Here is a 22,689-nt window from a genome sequence, read left to right as displayed (position 1 = left end):
TTTTTACATCCATTTTGTATCACTTTCAAGATTAAAAACTTTAAAATGCACATTTTTCATTGTCGGATGTGACCTGTAAAGTGCATTACATTTTCCCTAGAGACTCAAGGTTATTTTATAGCTTTAATTAAGTTGATGGAATTATGTAATTGTAGACAACATTTTAGAATAGCAAAAGTATCTTATTTCAGGAAACCTAGATTTACTGTTTTTTCTAAATACGACATATCTATCAGGTAATCAAACAGTCTAAAGCACAGTCATCATCCATATGATGAACATCTGAGTAACGCCTGTGGTTACTGTAAAGGCTAATAAGGACGAGCACAACACATAGGTCAGCAGGGAGACAGTCTCTTATCCGCTGTCTTAACAGTTTTTCAGGCAATTCTAATGTCATGTTGTTTTGCACCTGCCGATGTCTTAATTTTAGCAGAACTGTTTTTTGGGGGGTGAGGTTCAGAGTAGTAAGAAAAGTCAATATTCAGTACAGCAGAATGTGCCTTTGTTTCTCATATTAAAAGCTTTCCTCCTCTGATTCAATTGCTTCCTCATTCTTTGCTATCTATTTTTCTTCAGTTTTCTTTTACTCTTTTTCTGTTCTCCTGAGCAACATTTTTTTTTCCCTCCTGTCAGCATAGGAAACACCAATGGAATTCACTGATACTCCAGCATGGACCACAGAAGAGTGCTGAAGAAGAGAGGGTACTTTGTTGCTTTTATGCAATATCAGGAACCGCTGGCTCTTTTTTTATAACAGGACACAATATGCCTATTAATTCATTTATTATTTAAAAGTTAATTTGTTTAGATTTTAGGAACCTCTGAACCTGAAAGCATTTCTTTTTTTAAAAATTACATTTAATAGCTGATCCAAAACCACTACCTTTTCTCTGCTTCACTTTTAATGTATGTCATTTCAGTAAGATACACACACATGGATGAAATCTGTTCTGATGTAACTAGGCTATTATTTAAATACCAGTTACAAAATAAACAGTAAATGTAACTTATTGTTGTCTAGGAACATCTGTTACTGTTTTTTCTCTACCAATTGGTCTCATACTCAGCCGTCATAATACTAAACTAAAAGATTACCAAAAATTGCTTTTTTGAAACTTTGTTACCTGAAAGACATTTCCACAGAGACACTTCAGTCATTAGAAAAAAGGAAGAACTAGACAGAATTTGCATTTTACCTAGCTGCATTTTATGTAAAGGATACAATCATCTCCTGGAAATAGGGCCTTCCCTTTCAGTAGCTCTGCCATAATGCATCCAACAGACCAGATGTCAACTGCCAAAAAACAGATAGAAATATGTATGATGAATGAGAGAGATCATTAAACAGAGTTGCCTCTTAGTTTATAACTATATCCAGCTGAGGCAAAATGGAAGTCTTTATAATTTACCTGTTTGATTGTAGTGCATCCAGTTTAACATAATTTCTGGAGCTCTGTACCATCTTGTTGCAACATATCCAGTCATTTCATCATCAGTTTGTCGAGCTAAACCAAAGTCTAAAATCTAAATAATGAAAAAAAAATATAAAAAAATCCCTTGTTAATGTTGTTTTAGCAACTGACTTTCTCCATTGTTTACTTCCGAGTGTATCCAGGAGTCCAAGTACCGCACTTTCAGTGAAGTAAAACTGCAACATTCTGTGGAGGATCTCATCTGCTCACCCTGCTGTGTGTAGTCTGTGGGTCTACACAGAGACATTCCCAGAGTGAGGGATCTGGCTGTGAATAAATGACTATAATGTTGAGAAAGTTTGCCCTCTAAGACAAACTTTACATTTTTCCTCAAGTTCAATTTTCCTCTGTCATTCATTTGCTAAAAATAAGCCCTGTTGCTATAAAGATGAAACATTATCAACTGGGAACATTTGTGTAAAATGCCAACTCCAAATGCTGCTAGCCATAACATTTAAAGACAACACAAGCTAATCACAAATTCCCAGAAGTTCTATTGATTCCCTCTCACATCTGTTTAAGTATTGCTACATACAAGTAGCATTTACTCAAATCACACATCATTCTGATGACACTAGGAGAGAAACATATATCCTACATAACAAGGTACATTTAAATCACATACCATCTGTTTTCAATAGAACCCCTGCCATGAAACAACAAAAGGAGCTCTGTTTGAATACATATATTACTCATATGCTCGATGGCAAAATGTTAGCCTCCATATGCTCTCCTTTGCTAAGTTTGCATTGATAGGAAGTTATTTCAATTAGTTTTTTCTGCTCATTTCTTCATCTTCTATTTTTTGATTACTCTACATCCTACTAATTATGGAGCTAAAAGGTATCCTTAACTTTGAGAGATACTGTTGCGAAAGTGTACCATCTAAGCTTCAGTGCTGTTCATTAAGTCAGTCATCTGAGATACTTAGCATCTCTTGAAATAGAAATGTGAATTAAGATCAATCACAACCCCCTGATGGGACCCAGTATTATTAATTAAGCTGATAGCAAATCCTTTTCATTGGGAGCAAGACAATTTTAAGAATATAATTCAAAATTGCCCAGTTATAATCCATTTTAAAGATATACCTTAATATTCTTCATCAAGGTTTTTATAAGTAATACTTTAGCATCTTTACTTTTAATATACATTAAAAGTATTATTTCTTAAATAAGCAAAAAAATGCATGAGACAAAAAAGGCAAGAATTATGGCTTGAAACTTGAACATTAATATCCTTATTCTAATAAGGCTTTCGGCAATATTTTTCTTTAATAGCTGATCCCTTCCATCAAATGTGTACACACAGAAACACGCACACACACACACACATATTCTCCTTCTTTTTGCTTCTATTTAGTTTTTGGGTATACAGTGGAAATATCCACTAGTTTGTTCTATTAGAAAAAAAATTTGGTATCACAGGATGTAAAGCTATAAATACAAGCAAAGTAAACAACAATGTAACAAATTGGGAAAGGATGTGCACAGATAAAATAATAATAGAAAGAAAAAGACTAAGAGTCTCCTTTACTTACAGTACAAAATATAGGACACATTTTTGAAGTGAATGATGAGACCCTGATGACCCATAAAATTTCACAGATGCTAAACACACATGCATGAAAACATTAAAGGGGTAATTATGAAACTTGCTGAGCATCTGCAACTGTCACTAAAACAAACAGGAACTACAGTTTCTTAGCACAGATCAGGATTAGTCCCAGAAATTAACTGCATTTCTTTTATCCATATTGTGATTTTCTGCTGATCTCATAACATTTGGATTTTTTTTCTTAAATCCCTCACTGCTGGAATAAAGCTTACATCAGAATCCCACTCATAGATAGAAAGATGTTTCTGGCTGTCATAGAGAAATGCTAAACTTCTCACTTTTTAAACGTAAAGGCTCCAGAAGCTAGAAGACATCTCTTCCCTCCCTAGACTCTCATTCTTATTATATAATATTATATCACACAGACAGAGAAAGATATGTATTTATATAGACATGGGCATTACAATAGTATTTGAGAAGTGTGGATTACATTTTTTTTTTTTTACTGCCTTTGGTAATATAATTGGTAATATTGGTATCTTTTTTTCTCATATCATTATTTAATTCAGTTTGTATATTCTCTAGAAATAAAAATGAAAGTTACTAAGTTGCTTCACATATACAATGCAGACGTAGATACATATCACAGACCAAAATTTCAAGGTATATTCAGTTGATGTACTCACTTGTGGGCCATATTATTAGCCAACGTACCTTCTGTGAGGAAGCAGAGCTGAGCATTTTGCAAAGATACTTGTTTCAACAATAAATTAACATTTGGGAGAAAACACATGCTCATGGAAATGTTTTTTCTATGCCAGGGGAGCAACAGTAACAAATAGATGAAATTAACTGAATAAGAAATAAAAATGCAAACTAATGTTTTCTCAGAAAACTGCCAGCTTGGGAGCTGTTACAACATTCATCATCACAATAGCACGACTCCTACCCTCAATTCACAGTCTTCATTTACAGCTAGGTTACTGGGCTTCAGGTCCTGTACCAGAACAGACAGAGTTAGTCAGACACTATTTTAGCCTTTTAAAACATATTACAGCAATGTCTTAATAACACATTCGATGCATGGAGGGACATGCTCCATTCATTTTTATTATAGCAATGAGTGAACTCACCCGGTGGATGATTCCAGCTGAGTGAATATACTGTGAAACAAAGAGGGAAAAAAACGTAAAATTTGAAGTTAGAAATGAAAGGAGACAAGTCACTTGATCTGTCTTTTTGCTATTGAAAATGATGGTTTTATATACAAAATGGAGTCACACCACATTTTCAGGGCAAACAGAGATATGACTATCTTCAAAATCTACTTGTTTTCTCTTAGCCAGGGCTAGATATTTCAGGAGGGGTAAACATGAACACTAGATTCTCTCATAAAAAATTGCACTTGCAGTAATTCTTCTGTCAAAAGTTCCATTCCAATTTGAAATTTATTCCTGTCTGGATATCCATTATTATATCTGGTTGTCCATTTTGATCAGCTAGTCTCTCGGTGAGCCAGTGGCCTAGGTAGCAGTACTGACTCTTAGATGATATAAGCCATCTTCCCATACTGTGAACACCTCCAACATTTCAGTGTTATCCCCCTTCTGAATGCAGGTGAGAGATATTCACACCCCTGGATAGATTAGTGGCCAGAATACCCACCTAGGCCACAGCATTGTTTCAAGTCCACTTTCAAAAGAGGAACCTTAAGTAGCATTTAATGTCTCTGCTATTTTATATAAAACACAACGATTCAAATACAGATTGAGAAAAACTTCCTCTGTAATAGCCTATAGTCAACTTGTTAGGATTAAGAGACAGCTCATCTATAATTTTACTGACTACGAAGATCAGTAAGACCTCTAAAACATTCACTTCTGTTAATGAGAATTTAACTTTTTTTAGAAGCAGTGACTGTATGCAAAACTTGTATACTGAATGGGAAAAACCTAAAGAAAAAACAGTGACATTCTTCTCATTCCATATCTATGTACTGTTTATAAAAAAAGGTAGGGACACCCCTAAATGTTTTTCACAACGGCTGTAACACCTGAAGAGAGGGGAAACCAGAGCACTGTTTGCAACAGAATTAATCATGCTTGTGTTTTGCTGAGATAGTGGTTCCTTTAGGTAACACCAAGAAACCCTGTACCAGCTAGTTCAGAAACTATTGAAACTACTGGATTCCAAGTTAATGCTTCATGTGTTCAGACAGCTTTTTCTGCAGGACCTGAAGTCTGTGTTCAGTACTGCTGAACACCTGTACCAGTGAGTCCAAAGCTTACTCAGCATGTAAGCACAAGTTGTAATGACTGCAGCACAGATGTAAACCAGGAGTTACCTGTGATCAAATGTTCTCCAACTAATGAGACACGAGAAATTCAATTCATAGTCTTTTATTCAAGACTGCAAGCCGGATAATTAATTCTAGAATCCATCTTCCTAGTTAAGCTATTAACTTGAGTAAATGAGACAAAGCAATTAAGGGCTCAGTTCTGCAATCATCATTCACTAAAATCTGCACTTAAATTGGCAGAACCCATGTGCACAAATAAGAATTATTGTCTCAGACACCAGGTGACTCTCAAAACCATGTAATAAGTCTATTTCATAGCCAGGATTTAGCACACCTTTCTTTCAAACATACAGCTATCTTCTATGTCTAAAACACTGAGTACTGAAAAGTGAACTACTAAAGCAGCTGATCCCCAACTCTCTCTTCCTTTTGCTTATGCCTAGAAAGAAAAACAAACAGCATTGGTCTGAAAAAATGCTTATCACCAAGCACTGGGAAGCATTTTCTACATCGCCTCCTGATTATAGACACTTATATGTTTAATGTCAGCAAAATGATATACATACTTTAATTCTTTAGGAAGAAAATTTTGCTACACTATCATTGCCTGTACTATCTATTGTGTAAATTTTAATGGATATGATTAAAGGGAACAATGACTTTACAAGCAGTGTAAATCCTATGTGATTGTGTGTAACATTGTACATTGCTAGGATAAACTTCCACAAGTTTTCTAAAAAACACAACTAACTTGGTTATCTCTCCACTCATTTGATGCTTTCTGCAGAAATCAGCACTGTAGTTTTTCAGACTGACTCATGTCTTCCAAAGTATGAACATGAATTACTTGCCATATCGCACTTCAGACATTTACCCTGTTCATGAGCAGGTAGTGAAAAAACTTCTAAAGAACATGAAATTTATAAAACACAAACTGTGTGCTACAGAACATGTTCACTTGAGATATCACATAAGAAGCGCTTCTCCTTCAACAACAGCTTGAATAGACACTGATCTAAAGTTAACCGTCACAGGGAGTGTTCACATGTATTGTGTGTGTAAACACTTGCAGGCTTAGGGTTTTATCTTTGGTTAAAAAAAGAATCAGATAATTTCTGAAATGATTACTGCTGATAAAAGGAAACACAAGTATCTGTGTACTCTTAATGCACAAACAAAAGCATTTACGTATTGTCACTGCAATGAACCAGTCATTACTACATTTCGGTTTCTGAGTCTAAAATCCTTACATTCAGCCAGTACCTTAAGACCTCGAAGCAATTGATATATGAGAAACTGTATATGGTCATCCGTTAACTTCTGGCACTTCACAATGTTGTTCAGGTCAGCACCCATTAAATTTGTCACAAGATACCTGTGAAAATAAAATACACACCCCACAGAACAAAACAAAGAAACACATCTCGTTTAAGATTGGCAGAATGTAAATCCCCAAAGAAGAACCTCTTAAGAGTAATTACACAGTTCCATGTAGCTTCCTTTTCTGTTTACTACTAACATATGGTTTAATTCCCTCCAGTCAGCTATGACTTTAATATTGAAATTTAATATGTTTTTAATATTGAAATCAGCTATGAGCTTTAATATCGGGAAAAAGAAAAATCCTGCTCGCACATTAACAGCTTTTATCTATGTTTTCTCAATGACACACTACAGCAGTGAGGGGAGAACGTACCAAGTTTTGAGATGAATAGGAAGCCTCAACCTACATAAAAGTGGAAGCCTGAGATACCCAAATGACAGTTACTGTGAGGCCCTGGAATATCTGATGATGCAGATTAACATGGAATCAGTTGAACTAAGGGTATGTTGTTTAACTGCCTCCACCCCAACTGGAAGTTTTATTTTTTGACCCGTTTTGCAGAAACATCAATTCTCTTCCAAGGGAAGTTGGTGGTACAAAAGTATGCACCTACCAGTCCCAATTCTCATGGTCTAATTTCGCTCCACTGAGTCAAAGGGATTTTGGCCACTAATTTCCATGGAGCCAAAAAAATATTAGTTACTGTTACCTCTGCTGATCTGTTGACTTAACTGCTCATACCAGATGACAAAAACAACTCAACATAAATAGTATGTTTGAGTAATACGAACATAAAACTAGTCCTAGGTCAATCAGGAATCGAGCTTAAATTCACCTTGTCTAAATAAACCAACAGAATACTTTCCTGCATTTCTGAGCTAATTTAGCTGTGAAAAAATAATCTACTGCTAACACATAATTGAATTTAAGAAGCTTTAAGTTTATTGGCATTTATGCAACATCAAACCATTCACTAGGTACCTATAATCTTTTTATTGACCATTCAAAAAAGTACTAAAATGAGACCCACCCTTCTGCTTTCCTATTTGTGGAAAAGCTGCATAAAGACACATTGGGGTTCTTTGCACAAAGCCAACCTTGGCTTCAAGTGTATTAGAAAAGAATGTGCTTCTTTTTAAAACCAGAGCAGTACTATCCCTATTTACTTACTAACTAGTCAAAATGATTTTAAAATGTTACTTACACTTCATTAAAATTTTCTATGGATGTTGCAGGTGTAAAAACATCTAGTAATCCGATAACCTGAAAGACAAGTGAATTGCCATTTTATTTTTAGAAATATGTAACACTCCATATAACTAGTATTAACACTGTTTAGAATTTTTGGCATGAAACTTCCAAACACATGACATATGATCATTCTGGAAACTTAGTAAAACCAGCATAATAGGTGGTTTGTCCAGGGATAGACTCAGCTACCTCCATGACTAATTAAAAAATATATTAATTACAAAAAGTAGAACAAGGCTTCAGACAATCATAAATCAAGCCAGGAAATGTAATGTCTCACTACAGAAAAGCTGATACATGGTTTGTACACTTGTTATACTTAAGATTATGCGCAATTTCACAGGTTTTCTTGTTCTGTTGTTGATAACTTTTTTAGTATCCTTTCTCCAGGATATTTTTCAATCCACTATATTATATTCAGGCCTCAGTCAGCAAGTTACTTTAAGCAGATGGATAATCCCACTGAAATCAACTAGTTGTGACATAAATTTAGGCAAGTACTGAGTTATTTGAAGCCTGAAGTTTTCCTGTCTTTCATCTAGATTAACAGGTGAATTGTGTAAGAAAAGTATATTATATTGTCATTAATTTCATTGAGAGTATCTGCCCTTAGTTTCTCAACAGAAACCAAATTCAGCAAAAATAGGTTTGAGGTATTTTTTCCTGGACTGATGTTTCAATAACATCCAATAGTAGAGAGCAGAACACTGTACTTCAGTTAGAGAAGAGTAGGAGCACTTGCTTTGGATTTCATTAGCTGGATCTTCAAGATCCAATTAGATCATTTTTCCATAAAAAGGCAGCCTTTCCAATGACTTCTCTAAAGGTAGCTAGGTCCAGGTATCTTGGGTAGTCAGAAAAGAGTTGTATATACTTTTCTAAAAAGATTGTACCTAATTGAAATTTAAGTCTATATTACAAGCTTTCATCATAAAAATCAGAAGGGAAAGAACTAACCCTTCACTTACGTTTTCATGCTTCATGTGTTTAAGCAATCTAAGCTCTCGATAGGTCCTCCTTGCATGAATAAGTGACTGAAAAGGTCTTGAAAGCTTTTTTACTGCCACCTTCTGTCTTGTTTTGGTATCATAAGCTGAACTACAAGAAAAAAGAAAAATATATTGAAAGCATGTTCTAGACGTGCATTTCAAAGCTCTCCACTACCTAAACATCCCAAAGTTCCCTGGAGAAACTTATACTCTATTGGTGATTTTTACTCCCTCCTTTGCCATCATTTACATTTTAACTAATGGGTTGCAACTGGGAGAGCTAGTCAGCAGTAACCATGAGGATTCAACTATAGCTCCCTTGTTTTTCACCTAGCAAATTGCTAACGCTTATTATAATGTTCAGGAATCCCCCTGGTAATCCCTTCCCATCTGGCAGGGAAAGGAGCCAAAGAATTAGCTTCATTAATGCAGGTCTAGCCTCCCTCTCCAAATCAAGACTCTTTGGGAATACTAGGATTCAAATTCTGGGTCTTAGTGAACAAACTGGATCCTGTAATAATTAGAAGAATGCTGCCATTGTGTCTGGCAATATTAATTATGTCTAGTGAACATTTGCTTGCTCGAGGATAATGCCACAAGTCTGGTATCGCATTAGAATCTTGACGTAGCCAAGGCCATACACGTTTCCTCAGGAAATACCAGTAACAAATGAACAACAGGTATATGTCATGAACTTCAGCCCACAGATCCTGCGGACACATAGCATGTGCTTAACTTTATACATATGGAAATGCCCCACTGAAGAGGGCATTAAGTATAGATGTGACCATTTGCACAAAAAGGGACATCATTTTTCTGAACATTAGAAAGACAGTGTAGTGAAAGAAAGTGTAGTAAGTTACAAATAAATACTGCCTTTATGTAACACAGGAATAAAAATGATGCCTCTATATTTTACTTCATGGCACTACAAAGTACATTTATAAACAGATTCAGTCAGCTACCTTCTCTCATTAAGAAAATAATTTCTTTAAATTGTTGTTCTTGCCCATTACATTAAAATTTAGTTCAATTAAAATACCCGTAAAATTTTCTGTTTAAAATGTGGATAACACAATCTGCAATTGCTAGCAACAGCATTAGTAAGCAGAGATGAACCTTCACATGTTTATCTGTCAGAAACCTTTTGTGGAGTTACAAAACACTGAAAATTAAATAACATAAAAATTGCAAGTCACGTAGGATGACAATGGTTGGCAGTAACTAGATGTTATTAACTGCTTATTATTAGTGTTTTAAACACTCCTGAAAATTGTGGTAAGAGACACCTGCTAGAGACAAAAAGCATACATCTTGCTGGGAGTAGCTCCCAAACTAATACACTGATCCTATAATCAGCTTCATGTTGGTGGCCCCTGCACATACTTGGTGCTTTACTAAAATCATGGAGAGACAAGCGAAGAGCAGAGAAGAGCATTTGCAGACAGTTTGAAGACAAAGAATTATTTTTAATGAGAAGCAACAAATACGTAGTAAGAACAGAATGACATCCAAAAGATGATCATGACCCAGTTATCCTAGAATTCACTGAATCTCTGAGAAGGCCAATGCAGAGCATAATGCAGCAATGTTTTATTAGATAAAAACAGAGTAAGAGGAAGTATATTTAATCAACAAGTTTCTTGCAGGCACCATGGAAGGAGTGAGTCACTCATGAGATTAAATAGATAAGCAGATTACTTTGCTAGTTTCTTGCAAGCATCACAGAAGTGGATCTTCAGGGAAGTTTTAAAGGTGTAGAGGGTTGCGGCTTTGCAGAGCACCTCAGGAAAGGCATTCCCTGAGCAGAAGAAAGCAAGCATAGGAAGTGGTAGGAGAAGACTGGTATCACTGAGGAATGGATGGAAGGGATATGATAAAGAGACTTGTTCTGACAGTAGGGTTGGGACACAAGATATGAGGACACTGTGTTACTCAAACATGTGGAGAAGTTCAAGGAATGAATGGTGTAAGAAGAATTCACAACAGAGATATCTTAAATTTCATAACTGGCCACAGAGACAACATGAAGGTTGCACGAGTAAGTTTGAAGGAATAAGAAGGAAGCCAGTGCCTCACTATTAACATAACAAAGATCAGATATAATTGCATGTGTGCAATCCTGGCCAACAAAGCCAATGGAGAGCACCACAAGTCTCAGAAATACCTACTCTCTACATATAGTCTAAGTTAAAGCTTTTTTCCCAATGAAAAAGGAAATGTTTATACAGACAAATAAATAACATTGCCCAACACAGCCGCCTGTGCTTAACATCGCAACTCTGCTGGTAATTCACAAGCTTTCCCACTCATGCTTGCACCAGTTTATGAAATACTGTGTATATACAAGGCTAGAAGGAATTAGGTTTTAAATCCCATTATCATGGTAAACATCCCTCTCCTCCCACTTTTAAGGTCAAATGTAGGTTTTAGTAGTTTACAAACTGCTAATCTTATAGATGGATTGCTTTTTACCCTTCTTATGACTCAGTGTTGCAAAGCTTTCACATGGTATAAAGCACTATTTTTTAGCTTCAGTAATTCTTATGACAGCAGCTCTTTAGATCCAGGATGGAAGCAAATCAGGAGAGAGAAAAAAACAAAAACAAAAACAAACAGCAACTCAAGTTCTGGGAACTCCAATGAGAAATCATGAATCTAAGCTGAATAGGCCAGGAACAGACTTTAAATGAGTTCCTTCACAGTCAAGAAACTGTACCAAAGAATAATCAGAGTCAATGCCTTCGAGTTTTTTCCTTGTCTGGCTTCCCATCATGACAATCTAAATTATTAATACTGAAACTTTCAAAAAAATACAAATTTTGTTAACCTCTTTGTCCCATTCAAGAATGAGTTGCATCTGTGATATCTCTGCTACTGCTTCTGTGGTCACTATTCATAAGCAGCAGGACATTGCCTGCCTTCCTCCCTGTGTGGAATTACATGTTTGCTCTTATTTCAGACTGAGTCTCTCCCTTTTCCTATTATATCATCATAGCTGCAATCTGAGTTGTCTCCTGAATCCCTCATGGTTGCCTGAGTAATTTGTTAGGTGGCAGGATTAACTGTTTCCCCTTTCTGTGCGATTTCCCTGAGAGTATTCAGCTTTTAGACAGGATCCCTGGATAGCATATCTCTGGTTTCAGTCATGGTAATTCTATGGGCCTGCCTGTGTTTAGCATCTGCACAAACCCTTCCTTTGGGGGCCTGTGAGATCAGTCACTGAGTAAAGTGATTCAAATCAGCTTCTTCAAAACATGCTGTTTAACCAGTCAAAGGCACACTGTTATTAAAAGGGGTTAGAGGCCCTCACCTTCCCTTACCCTGCATTACACTCAACTCACATACTCCCTACCTCTGAACTAAAACTGGAGAGAGTTTCTGTTGGTCTCCTGGTATTTGCACTGTCTCAAAACCAACTGCTGACAATTTACAGCTCCTTGCTCTTTTGAAAGGCATTTTCTACTGCTGTGGGTCCTTTGGAGCACAGGCTTCAGCTTTGGCAAACCAGTTGTGTAACACTGACTTATACCTGGAAAAAAAATCATCCTTTTAATGATTCAGCTATTGTTTTCTAAGTTTCTTTGAAATTACTTATTCTGGGGTGTCTTATTTCTAATTATTACATTACCTCATGTAGCTGGACAGAATAATACGACAGAGATAAACTTTGATACTTGTAAAAGGCATATCAACTCCCAACTCTAAAATATTCTTTACTTTTAGCATTTCATTTGTTGTAGGCAGTGACAATAAGTGACTTTTAAACTGCATATTATCATTTAGCATTTCTGATTTACTATAGAGCAGTAGGCTCTAATGCCTCAATAGTAAATGGGAACACCACTTTAGATAGAATTCCTATCATAATTTAAAAAGAAACACAATTCTTACTATTTTCTTACTTTACAAGAAAAAACTTTGTAATAGTCTTAGCATCAGATTTTTTAAGATACTGTCATTCTTGACCCAGAACCCTTGGCAGTTATGACAGACATTTTTTGCTGTCCAAGTAAGATCAAGGATGAAACAGCCATTACTCTAGTTTCAGTGATTTTGACACAGATCAGAGGACTCAGTGTAATTTTCAGTCATTGCTTAAATTAGACAGATTTTTTCAGTGTTGTCAACTCCTGTATTTAATATTTCTATTAATGTTCCACTAGATGAAATAAGAATCTCTGCTTATAAACACATTCTACCAGTCCTCAAGGTTTCAGAGAAAAGTTTGAGCATAAGAAGCTAATGCAGTCCAAAACCTCAAAAGGCAAAAAGCACAGGATTTTAAAACAGTCTCATGCCAACTTCATGACTTTGATGGGGCATGGATTTTTATTAGTGGATGTTTCTAAACAGTGCTGTACATAAAGTCATTTCCCTAGTTTCCACAGACAGTTTATCTGTTGTAGTTACAGATCAGTAATACTAGACAGACAAACCATTTCTATGCACAACCATCTCTCAGATCCTGCAGGTCCCTTGTGGATTAGGAGCATACTGTTCAGCAGTCCTATTGGACTAGAGCTAGCCCCTGTACTTCCTAGTGCTTCGGCTCTGAGAATGCTTATTAGCTGGGCGCAGCTAGTAAAAGCACATACAAAATGCCTGGAAAAAGTTCAAATTGAGTGTAGTGTTTGATCTAATAAATTCTCTTCATTCCAGGAGCCCGTTCAGGTCTAGCTGATTCAAAATGAAGGCATGACCCAAGCTGATTCTATGTATTATCAGTCTCGTGTGTCTGCAGTGACCTGTCATTTTTTTCTACATTACTGGTATCAGCTGGTATTCCAGATCGCATCACCCCAGATAACTGCAAGGTTTTGGTTGTCTGCAAAGTGTGATTTTGTGTTTGTGGAAGTGTTGTATCTGTCCAAATAATTAGATATGCTTATTCTAAACCAGAGATTCATTTGAGTAACTGTAAACATACAAAGAAGAGCTAACATTTCCAATTTTTTTAAATACAAATTAGTGTCCCAGCCTGTGAGGCTTTCAATCCAGCATTGCAGGTTTGGTAACTGTATAGACGCACTATACCAAACTTGAGAAAATGCTGTACACAAGCAGATCCTTAAATTTGGTCCTTGTGGCAATGATACTGTGTCTAAAGGTTACCCATATTGTTCTAGGCTACTATTTTTATTTCCTTCACTGCAGCACGAAACCATAACTTCTCTACTTCACTGGTTAACCTAAGGGCCACATTCCCGCAGAATGTGCCAAGCTTACCCGTCGCATGGAAGTGCAAGGAGAAAAAACAAAGAAAAGAAAATGCAGTTCATGCTCAAAACATGGATTCACATGGGCTGAACTCTGCTGATTTTGGTAAGAAAGAAAGAAACATCCGGAAACCAAAAGGGAAAGTACTCAGAATTTCTGCCACATATCTAGTACAGCCACAACTTTGAGCACTTATCTACAGACCTAAGTACCCATTCATGTATGCATTGCCTCCTTTCATCACAGGAGATATACAACTACCTCCTTGTGGCCCAATTTCCCCCTGGGTTTTAACATCCTGACTTCCTGAGAAAAACAAATAATGGCAGCAGAAAGGTGTATGTCAGCAAATACTGGGGGGAAAGGAGGGAAGAGAGGTCAACATACAGAGAACCTGATCACTGAGGCAGACAGCCCTTAGTGCACTGTGCATTGGCAAGAAAATCAGAAGAAAGGAGACACACAAGAACCCTGTCATGGGACATTTTCAAATGCCCAGTCACACCACCCAATTCCTTACAACTGTGGTAAATGACAACTCTTTTTATATCTCATAATAATGTCACAGGAGTCAATGAAAGTCATCACATGGATAACATGGGTTTTGGGTTTTGTTTGCAAGATTTTGACTGTTATCTTTGTCTTCTGGGTCCTCTCCAGGATCTTGGCTTTTTTTTTTTTTGTTTAGTAGTTCTTTTAACGGGGCCTACTTTTTTATTGAGATATAGAGTAGTCTTAAAAAAAAAGCACACACGGCATCTATCCAATACCAGAAAGTGGACCGTAAGAGCTAGTGGCAGTGCAGCAAGAGCACAACAGAACATGGCTGAATCCCAGTGTCAGCCACAGTAAGCTTAAACTAAGCAGCAAAGTAAACCCAGGAACTGTTTCATTTGTTTCTTCTTTATAAACACCTTGTTAGTTTATTCAAGTTCAGGCTGGTGATTTCCTCCCTCTGAGAGTTAGAATTAAGGTACGGACAGCAGACTGCTTTGTTTACGAGACCTCACAAATCATGACACGTATGTGCATCAGAAGGAATCCATAAAGAAAATCGAGAAGGTAATATGGCAAAAGGTGGGAGGATGAGTAATGGGCAGCTCTGAAATGACATGTTAATCTCATTAGAGAAAAAACCCTTACTTGATGATGACAAGTTATTGCATTGTAAAATTATATCTTATCACTTGGATAGTATTCCAAACACTATGCTGAGCATGAGCATCACTTGTTTTGGCTTTAGTACAATCACTGTCAATTATCTCAGATTAATTTACCACTGGATCTGAATACAAAATTACAAAAAAGCTATTACATATGCCACATAATGGTTGCATATCGAACAGAAAAATAAGTACATATTTTTAAGCAGACATTGAAAAAATACCAAAAAAAATTGTTATCTATATGTTTATATAAATCCATTACCAATCTTCTTTTAGTATAACAACATGATAATAATAATAATAATAATAATAATAATAATAATGCTGTATCTGCCTCTGAGTCTACCAGCTCTTTCTTTGTTTTCTGGTCTGTCTTTTACCTCTCCACAGTTACTTAAACACACAAATAACTTTACAGAGGACTAATCACACTTCTGTAGGGTAAGTTAAACATTATAGTTTAAATCAGTGAGAGTGCTATGTTTAGAATTACTCTTGTTGAGAAAAACATACAGAAGGTTGGAGTCATAAGCTGTTAGTTCCCTCAGCATGTGTAACCAACTCATGGATACTAAAATAACCATGTATTTTAGACAGCCTGTAAGGCCCATGTCAGTATTTAAACAAGAAAAGCCATCAACTACCACAAAGCCAGTACACTGCTTATGAAAAACTTACTCTAGTCAGAATTTCATTAAAAAAGACTGCCAGGTCATTACAAACTGTGAGCTTAGAAGCTACAGCTACAAATGCTAGTGCTCAATCTGGATATAAAGTTTAACATGAAAAATATTAGTGCCTTCAAATACGTACATAAACCTAAACAGGCATAATGTCACTTATTGTTCTTCTTTCTGCTATTCCTCCTCCACTCCCCCTTTTTTCTCTTTGTACAACGGCCAAAATGTTAAGTGATAGCACTTCTGTTCCCAGGTCATGTAAGGGTTTTGAAATCTCCCACACAGACTGTATGCACAGAATTAAGATACTGGATTTTTGAACCAACTAGCTATAAGGTCCTGAAATTGCAAACAGCTCCTTGGGAAGCTTTCTTGAGGCAGCCAATCCTTAAGATTTTAAAGTCTCAGGAACAGGGATTGTGTGTCCTAGACAGCTGCAATCGTGATCAGGAGTGATGGCAGGGAAGAAGGAGCAGAGGGCTATGCCACTGCTATATCATGTGGTCAGGCAGGTGCATATTACAACAAATGGTAGTGCAGTAAGGGTGGAGGAGACCCTCTACAGAGGGTTTTTGCTCAGCTAATGTATTCCTATGACCAAACGGAAGGCCATAATTCTACAATTTTTGCTGCATTTCTGCCACAACTAGTTCATTCCTCAAGCTTTTTTCATCTCCTGCTCCCATTTATTTCTCTAAAAAAGACTGCATTAATTCCTCCTGAAAAAAGCAGCAAAATACAAAGTCCCCACATGTCTTGAGCTTGCCTTTTCTTCTCCCTTCTACAGCTCCTTCCATCAGCTCCCTCACACATACAGATGTCACTGGCTTACTGGCAGCATCCTACCTACAGATCTCTGTCACAGCTATTCTCAGCCCATCTTATCCTTCTCCACAACCACTTCCTCCCTGATTCAATCTTCTTCATTAAAAGAATTCTTACTTTCATTTTAAATATGAACCTTGACTCCACTAATTACCATTCCATTTCCTTTTCCTTTCCAAAGTCAATGACTATGCTGTTTCAATAACTGGAAAATATGCAGAATGAAACTGGACAAAAGGAATTACAAGCAAACCAAATCCCATCCTAGTGCTCCAAAAAAAAAAAAAAAAAAAAAAAAAAAAAACCCAAAACCCCCCACCCTCACTGAACTCTCTAGTGACCTCTCCCTAGCCAGTACTCTTCCATCTTCTTCCTTCTTTGATCTGTTTTTCATATATTCTTGAATTTTTGCCCTCCTTTAGCTTTGTACCTGCAAACCCCATTGCAACTTCATCCCCAATAGCTATTTCATCATATTCCTCTGAGGGTCTTCCTCATTCTGCAATATTTTTTGTTGCTACATCCATATTCACCTATTCATTCTTGTGATGCTGCTGTAAAGATCCTTCTCCTGACCTGTAACTTTGACCATGTGACCCCTTTTTACTTACTGCTACTCCCTATTGCAAGCTCACTTTCAAGGTCTTGCTTGTAAGTATGATTATTATTATTTACGCACTCTTACAAGGTGTCCTGCCTCTGAGCAGACTCGAACGCCTTCATCTCTCACCCAGTTTGCAAAATGTTTGAATAAGCTCAAAAAAGGCTCCTTGTAAATATCTGCAAAACAATTGAAAGCCTTCAAAAGTTTACTTCTAAAAGATTCCTGCCAAAAATAGACAACTTTTAATGGATCTTGGACAGCAGCTAAGTGCTATGTTAACAATATTGTTTGATGCAATGTTTTCAATCACATATTACCATAACCATATTTAGGATGAAGTTTAGCCCTGTATTTGCATTGGAAACAAGAAACTTCATCCAAAAGAGGCCTGGCCCAAAGGGATGTCCACTGAAATCAAATGGCTGTATGAGCTTAGGATTCTGACTTTAGTTGTATAGATCTCCATAAGGTCTTCAGTTTCCTGATATATATACATACAGGAAGTGTGTGTTATTACTATTCTAAAAGCTTATCTAAGCATTTACCATTTAAATAAGCACACAGTGTTACAATGATACATATCATAATTGCAGTAAGTTGATGTTTTAGTTGAAAACATATACTTAGTGTCACTATAGTTAATAAAAAGGTCCCTTTAAAAAACAGTATCATTCAGAAATCATCAAGTAAAATCCTAGATCTGGAATTGTTCTCTTTTTCAGTCAAAGACAATTTATATGAGTTTGTAAAAAACTTCACACCCTGCTGATTTGCCTCAGCACTTGTTTAGAGGTTCTTAATATGAAAAGGGCAATATCAGTAATCTTATGTCTCAATCTTGAAAGATAGAATCCTCAAATATTTGTGAGTTATAATCCTACCAGAAATCATAGGATTGGGTGGGATGGGGGAAAGAATGGGTTAAACTTTAATCCTAAAGTTTTCTGCTTCTACTTTTCCACTTGTACTTTCTTAAACAGAAGCCTAAAAAAACCCCAAGATTTCTACACAGGATAAGCCAGGATAAAAATTTAATGAATCTTAAGTATGCACCTAAAGTCAGTGGGATGTAGGGACCTGTTTAAGTGCTGCACTGAGTGAATGATTTAAGGCAGACTATGCTTACCTGCTTTCCTGAATTGAGGCCTGTTTTATTACAGTCGAGTTAGCAGGATACTTTTTTTAAACATATACTTTTTTTTAATATAACTTGAGGTTTGTGTTAGGCATTGCTTGAACATACATTTAAAAATCAAAGGAGACTGCATGATGGAAACCAAAAGGTAAGGAAAAAACAGCACAGAGAAAGCACTATTGATGCCAAAGACCTCTGAGGAAGTTTCTGTTCAGAAAAAAAGCTTTTGCCTCAATTCTGTTAATCTTGCAAGGTATTTTCTCTCCAAAAAAAGCAAAAGAGAGATTTTCAATATGCTAATGAGAAACAACCTGCTGGAGAGCTCACAGAGGGCATGCTGCAGAAGGCTGCCTATACCTCCCAGACAAAGATAAGATTAAGTAGGTTGGAAGACAGTTTACAAAAACTGGCATGAAAAGAGGTATACAGGCTTTAAAAAACAAAACGAAAACCTTTTGCTATGTGTGTTACACAATTTGGGGTAAATAATAAAAAAGTCTTTAAAAAAAAAAAAAGAGATGAAGAAGCTCTTTCTGAGTCACTTTAAGCAGGTGCTAACACCAACTCCCAAAGGAAGAGGCTTAGAGATACAAAACTATATTGGATCGGCCAAGGTAATATGGCTGTGATGCAGAGATGCTGCGGGCCAGAGATCCAGGTTACAAGCAGTATGACCAGAATAGTTCAAAGACTCAAACACAGGCAGAATTATCATTTAAGAGGTACAGTCAAGAGGGACAAAAGTTTAAAATGCAATTTGACCTGAGCCCAACTCAATCCATTTTTCTCTAGGCTTGAAACAAAATAATGGTAGATGAAAATTATCTTGTGAAAGTCAGCTTGCTTGCTTCCCATTTAAATGGCCATCAGCTTAAATACTGCCCTTAAAACCAAAAATATTTTTAAAACTCACAGTTAGCAGGGACAGCATCTGCTCTACAAAAGCCAACAAGCCCTTTGACTTCAGTGAGAGATAAATCCTACTTCAGGGTTGAAAACTATGCAAATGCATTTATCAAGAAAATTTTCAATTAAACTATTTAATTGGGTTTTGGCTCAAGTTAAAATAGTATTCTATTATAAAAAAATACAAGTTGAGGAACAAATCAACAGCACAAAAAGAAAACACCTCCAAACAAAACATGTAAATTTGATATTTGCCATTATGCAAATAAGCTTTGAAAAAACCAAAAGCTGACAAAAAAATACTGCTGAAGGCTCCATTGATCATTTTAAACATAATTAACCTACCATATATACGCTATACTTTCACAGGGCTTGAAGCTTTTTCTAAATTTGCAAAATCGGATTCAACAGCAGCAAATGACAGAATGTCCACCAACTTGAATGGCTATAGGAGACAATCCAGGTAAGGAAGACCTCTGCAGAATTGCAGACCTCTCGGCAGAAGATACATGCGTAATGCAAAATGCACTGAAAATACTTGAAGGAACGACTTCACAGTTCTCTGTGTGGTTCATATGGATGCTAAAGTGCAATGCCATTTGACAGTGTGGCCAAGTGCTTTCAAGGATTTCCAAGAAGGACTTTTTTTTAGGATGTGTCATAAAAAGAGTGAGAAAAGCAGTAGAAGTCTTTGCACTATGGAGGGTCTGTATTTTACATATATTCCATATTTAAATAAAAAAGAAGAAAAATCTACTGGGAAGCACTGTACTTGATATCGATATTATTATATTGACTTTGAACTGCATGCATAAAAAGGGCAAGCAGAAGACAGCTTAAATGCAAATATTTACATAATGTTTCTTTTTAACAAACATCACTTCAGTTGCACAAGTCTATCGGATATGACTGATAATTTACAGTAACAAAGGAAAGGGAAAGACTATAGAAGAGTTTCACTGAGGTAGAAAAAGATTTGTTACAACAACTTTGTTCCTGTTTCAAAGCCAGTGTTTGGACTTCAGGACTATGACTTCTATTATGCAAAATACTTAAGAATTTAAAAATACTTAAAAAACTTAAAAATTTAATTCCACTGGTTTCCGTAAGACTTAAATAAGTTTTTAAGTATGTTACTGAATAGGAGTGCAATTATTCACAAAAGCTATACAGCATATTACTCACGGGAATGACTGTGTCTCCTGGGTCAGGCATGTGCATATAGAGAGAAAAAAAAATCAATTTCAAGAGACACTAAAAATAGATAGCTTTTCTGAGATGTAGGTAAACCTCTTCCTCACATTCAAGCTTTTGCTTGAGTTTATAGTTCATTGATGTTAACAGGACTATTAACGTAGAATAATATTTTATTACTGTAAGCTGTTCTTAAATGTATATTTTAAAGTAAACCTTTCCCATGGTTTCTTCCCTATATTTTATATCCCAGTTCCTAGGCTCCCTCACTAATAACATACTAGGATTTCCTTGGCTTCTCAGGCAGAAAAGAAGCAAGCAGAATAAATTAACAACACTACTAGAGTAAATTAAAAAAAAAAATAAATCACCAGCTGTGCTTCAAGTGAACCACCACATGTTTTCATTTCCTTCACAAGTTCTCAAAAGTCTTGGCATCTTGTTACAAAATTCAGCAGAGTAGGTTTTCATCTTGAAACTATTTAAGCATAAATAGGAAAAATAATCAGAAATGCAGGTTTAATTAGGAAATTACTGTACTTCTCATACTGCATATCCAGCTCTGAGTTTGCAAAATAGGGGAGAAAGAAAAGTAAAAGTTTATAGCCTAATAAACTAGGCCTCTGTGAAACTATTCACAACAATTGGATAAACACCAGCCCATGCCCCTGAATTACAGTGCCAATATTCACACAATATTTCCCTAGAGTTCTCTAGGGAAAGCAGAAACCTGAAATAATAGAGAAAAATTCCAAGATACTAGTCCTGAGTGTTTCTGCTGATTGTTGAAGGTGTGTGTGTGTGTGTGTGTGTATATATATATATATATGTAGGAATACACACACACATACATACATAGTATGCATTCCTATTCTTACATAAAATTGAGGCATTTCACAGAGCTAGAAAAAGAAGTAAACAATAAGAAACTCCATAAATGTTCTCCAGTATCTGACTATGAAGAGAAAAAAGGGAAACGACTATTCACAAGTTTAGTCAGCTGCAAAAAGTTAAGAAACTCTGAAGAAACATTTTTTCTGTAGTAGTACACTTCATTAAAGGCCCATATAGATTGTTTTTACATTATTCTACTTACCTAGCTTATAAAAGAATCATGATTCTTTTTCAGAAACCCCTTAAACATTACTATTATTTCCAGAAATTGATTCAAAGCTTTTATAAACATTGAAGTGTGCATCAAATATGAAAACAACAGCTTGATCTTACTGTGCCAGGAGTTCCCAAAAATGCATACTTGATAAGCTAATTATTAAAAAACGGAAACATTTTATGATAAGGAGTTGTGATAAATCCTTATGCAACACTAAGACTCCAAAGTCCTTGGGCCACGCGCTGTCCTAATTTACAATGCTACTGAAATCACCCGGCAAAAACCTTCTCTCTTTCACACCAGTTTGTAGGCTGCCTTGTCCGATCTGCGCTCTGTGGACAGAAGCGACCGACCCTAGCCCCTCTCCAGGGTGCTCCCACCAAACTCCGCTAGTTTCTGAGCGTGTAATTCCCCCCAATTCCTGGCCGCCTGCTCCTGTGAGGGCACTCCCGTTAACCTGTTTGCCGGGAAGCACACGGCTCACAGACACACAGGCGGACGCATCATTATTGCAGCAAAAATTAGGGAGCCAGCATGCTGCAGGCGAGGCAGGGGGCTGAGGGCCGCCGTTCAGCAGACGCGCAGCGGAGGAGGGAGAGGCTGCTCAGGCAGCACCAAGGCGGCCTCGGACCGCCATGCCCACAGCCCTACCAGCAGCCTCCCGGCTCCCCATCCTCCCGCTCGCTGGGGAGGGAGAAATGTTTATTTCCGACTCAGACACACAATGACTGTGCAGGATTCCTGGCTATGGGGTAGCTTTCACTCAACTACAAGTGGCGTCAACGGATGAAGGGCTGGGTGACAGGCGGTGGCACCGTGGCACCCATTTTAACGAACTGCCGCCCCTTGGAAGAGGCGAAGCGCGCGGTCCGCCGCGGAGCAGGCTGCGCGCTCCCCGGCGGGGCGACGGCGCGCGGTCGCGCCTCACGCTGCCGTGTGCGGTGGGAGCCGTT

At 36.9% G+C, this 22,689-nt stretch overlaps 1 protein-coding gene across 4 annotated transcripts in view; it reads right to left on the bottom strand.

The window, feature by feature from the left end:
- Positions 1 to 21,092, bottom strand: part of MAPK11 (mitogen-activated protein kinase 11) — a 35,722-nt gene extending 14,630 nt beyond the window's left edge. The window contains exons 1-8 of one of the 4 annotated variants that reach the window (XM_026081502.1): positions 20,997 to 21,092; positions 8,875 to 9,004; positions 7,860 to 7,918; positions 6,595 to 6,706; positions 4,166 to 4,195; positions 3,982 to 4,029; positions 1,413 to 1,527; positions 1,226 to 1,297 (exon numbers count right to left, since the gene is read on the bottom strand). In XM_026081502.1, the coding sequence (XP_025937287.1) occupies positions 1,226 to 1,297; positions 1,413 to 1,527; positions 3,982 to 4,029; positions 4,166 to 4,195; positions 6,595 to 6,706; positions 7,860 to 7,918; positions 8,875 to 8,889 (451 nt within the window). In that variant the 5' untranslated portion in view covers positions 8,890 to 9,004; positions 20,997 to 21,092. Of the gene's footprint in view, positions 1 to 1,225; positions 1,298 to 1,412; positions 1,528 to 3,981; positions 4,030 to 4,165; positions 4,196 to 6,594; positions 6,707 to 7,859; positions 7,919 to 8,874; positions 9,005 to 12,250; positions 12,339 to 20,996 lie in introns of those variants that run through there. The other 3 variants (XM_026081503.1, XM_026081504.1, XM_026081505.1) reach the window with 3 other exon arrangements.
- Positions 21,093 to 22,689: the final 1,597 nt, after the last annotated feature.

This window comes from Apteryx rowi, unplaced genomic scaffold, assembly GCF_003343035.1.
Source record: "Apteryx rowi isolate R43461 unplaced genomic scaffold, aptRow1 scaffold_550, whole genome shotgun sequence".
In the NCBI taxonomy this organism is placed as follows: domain Eukaryota; kingdom Metazoa; phylum Chordata; class Aves; order Apterygiformes; family Apterygidae; genus Apteryx; species Apteryx rowi.
Note: the sequence above shows the minus strand (reverse complement) of the source record. Positions and strands in the feature narration are given on the sequence as shown.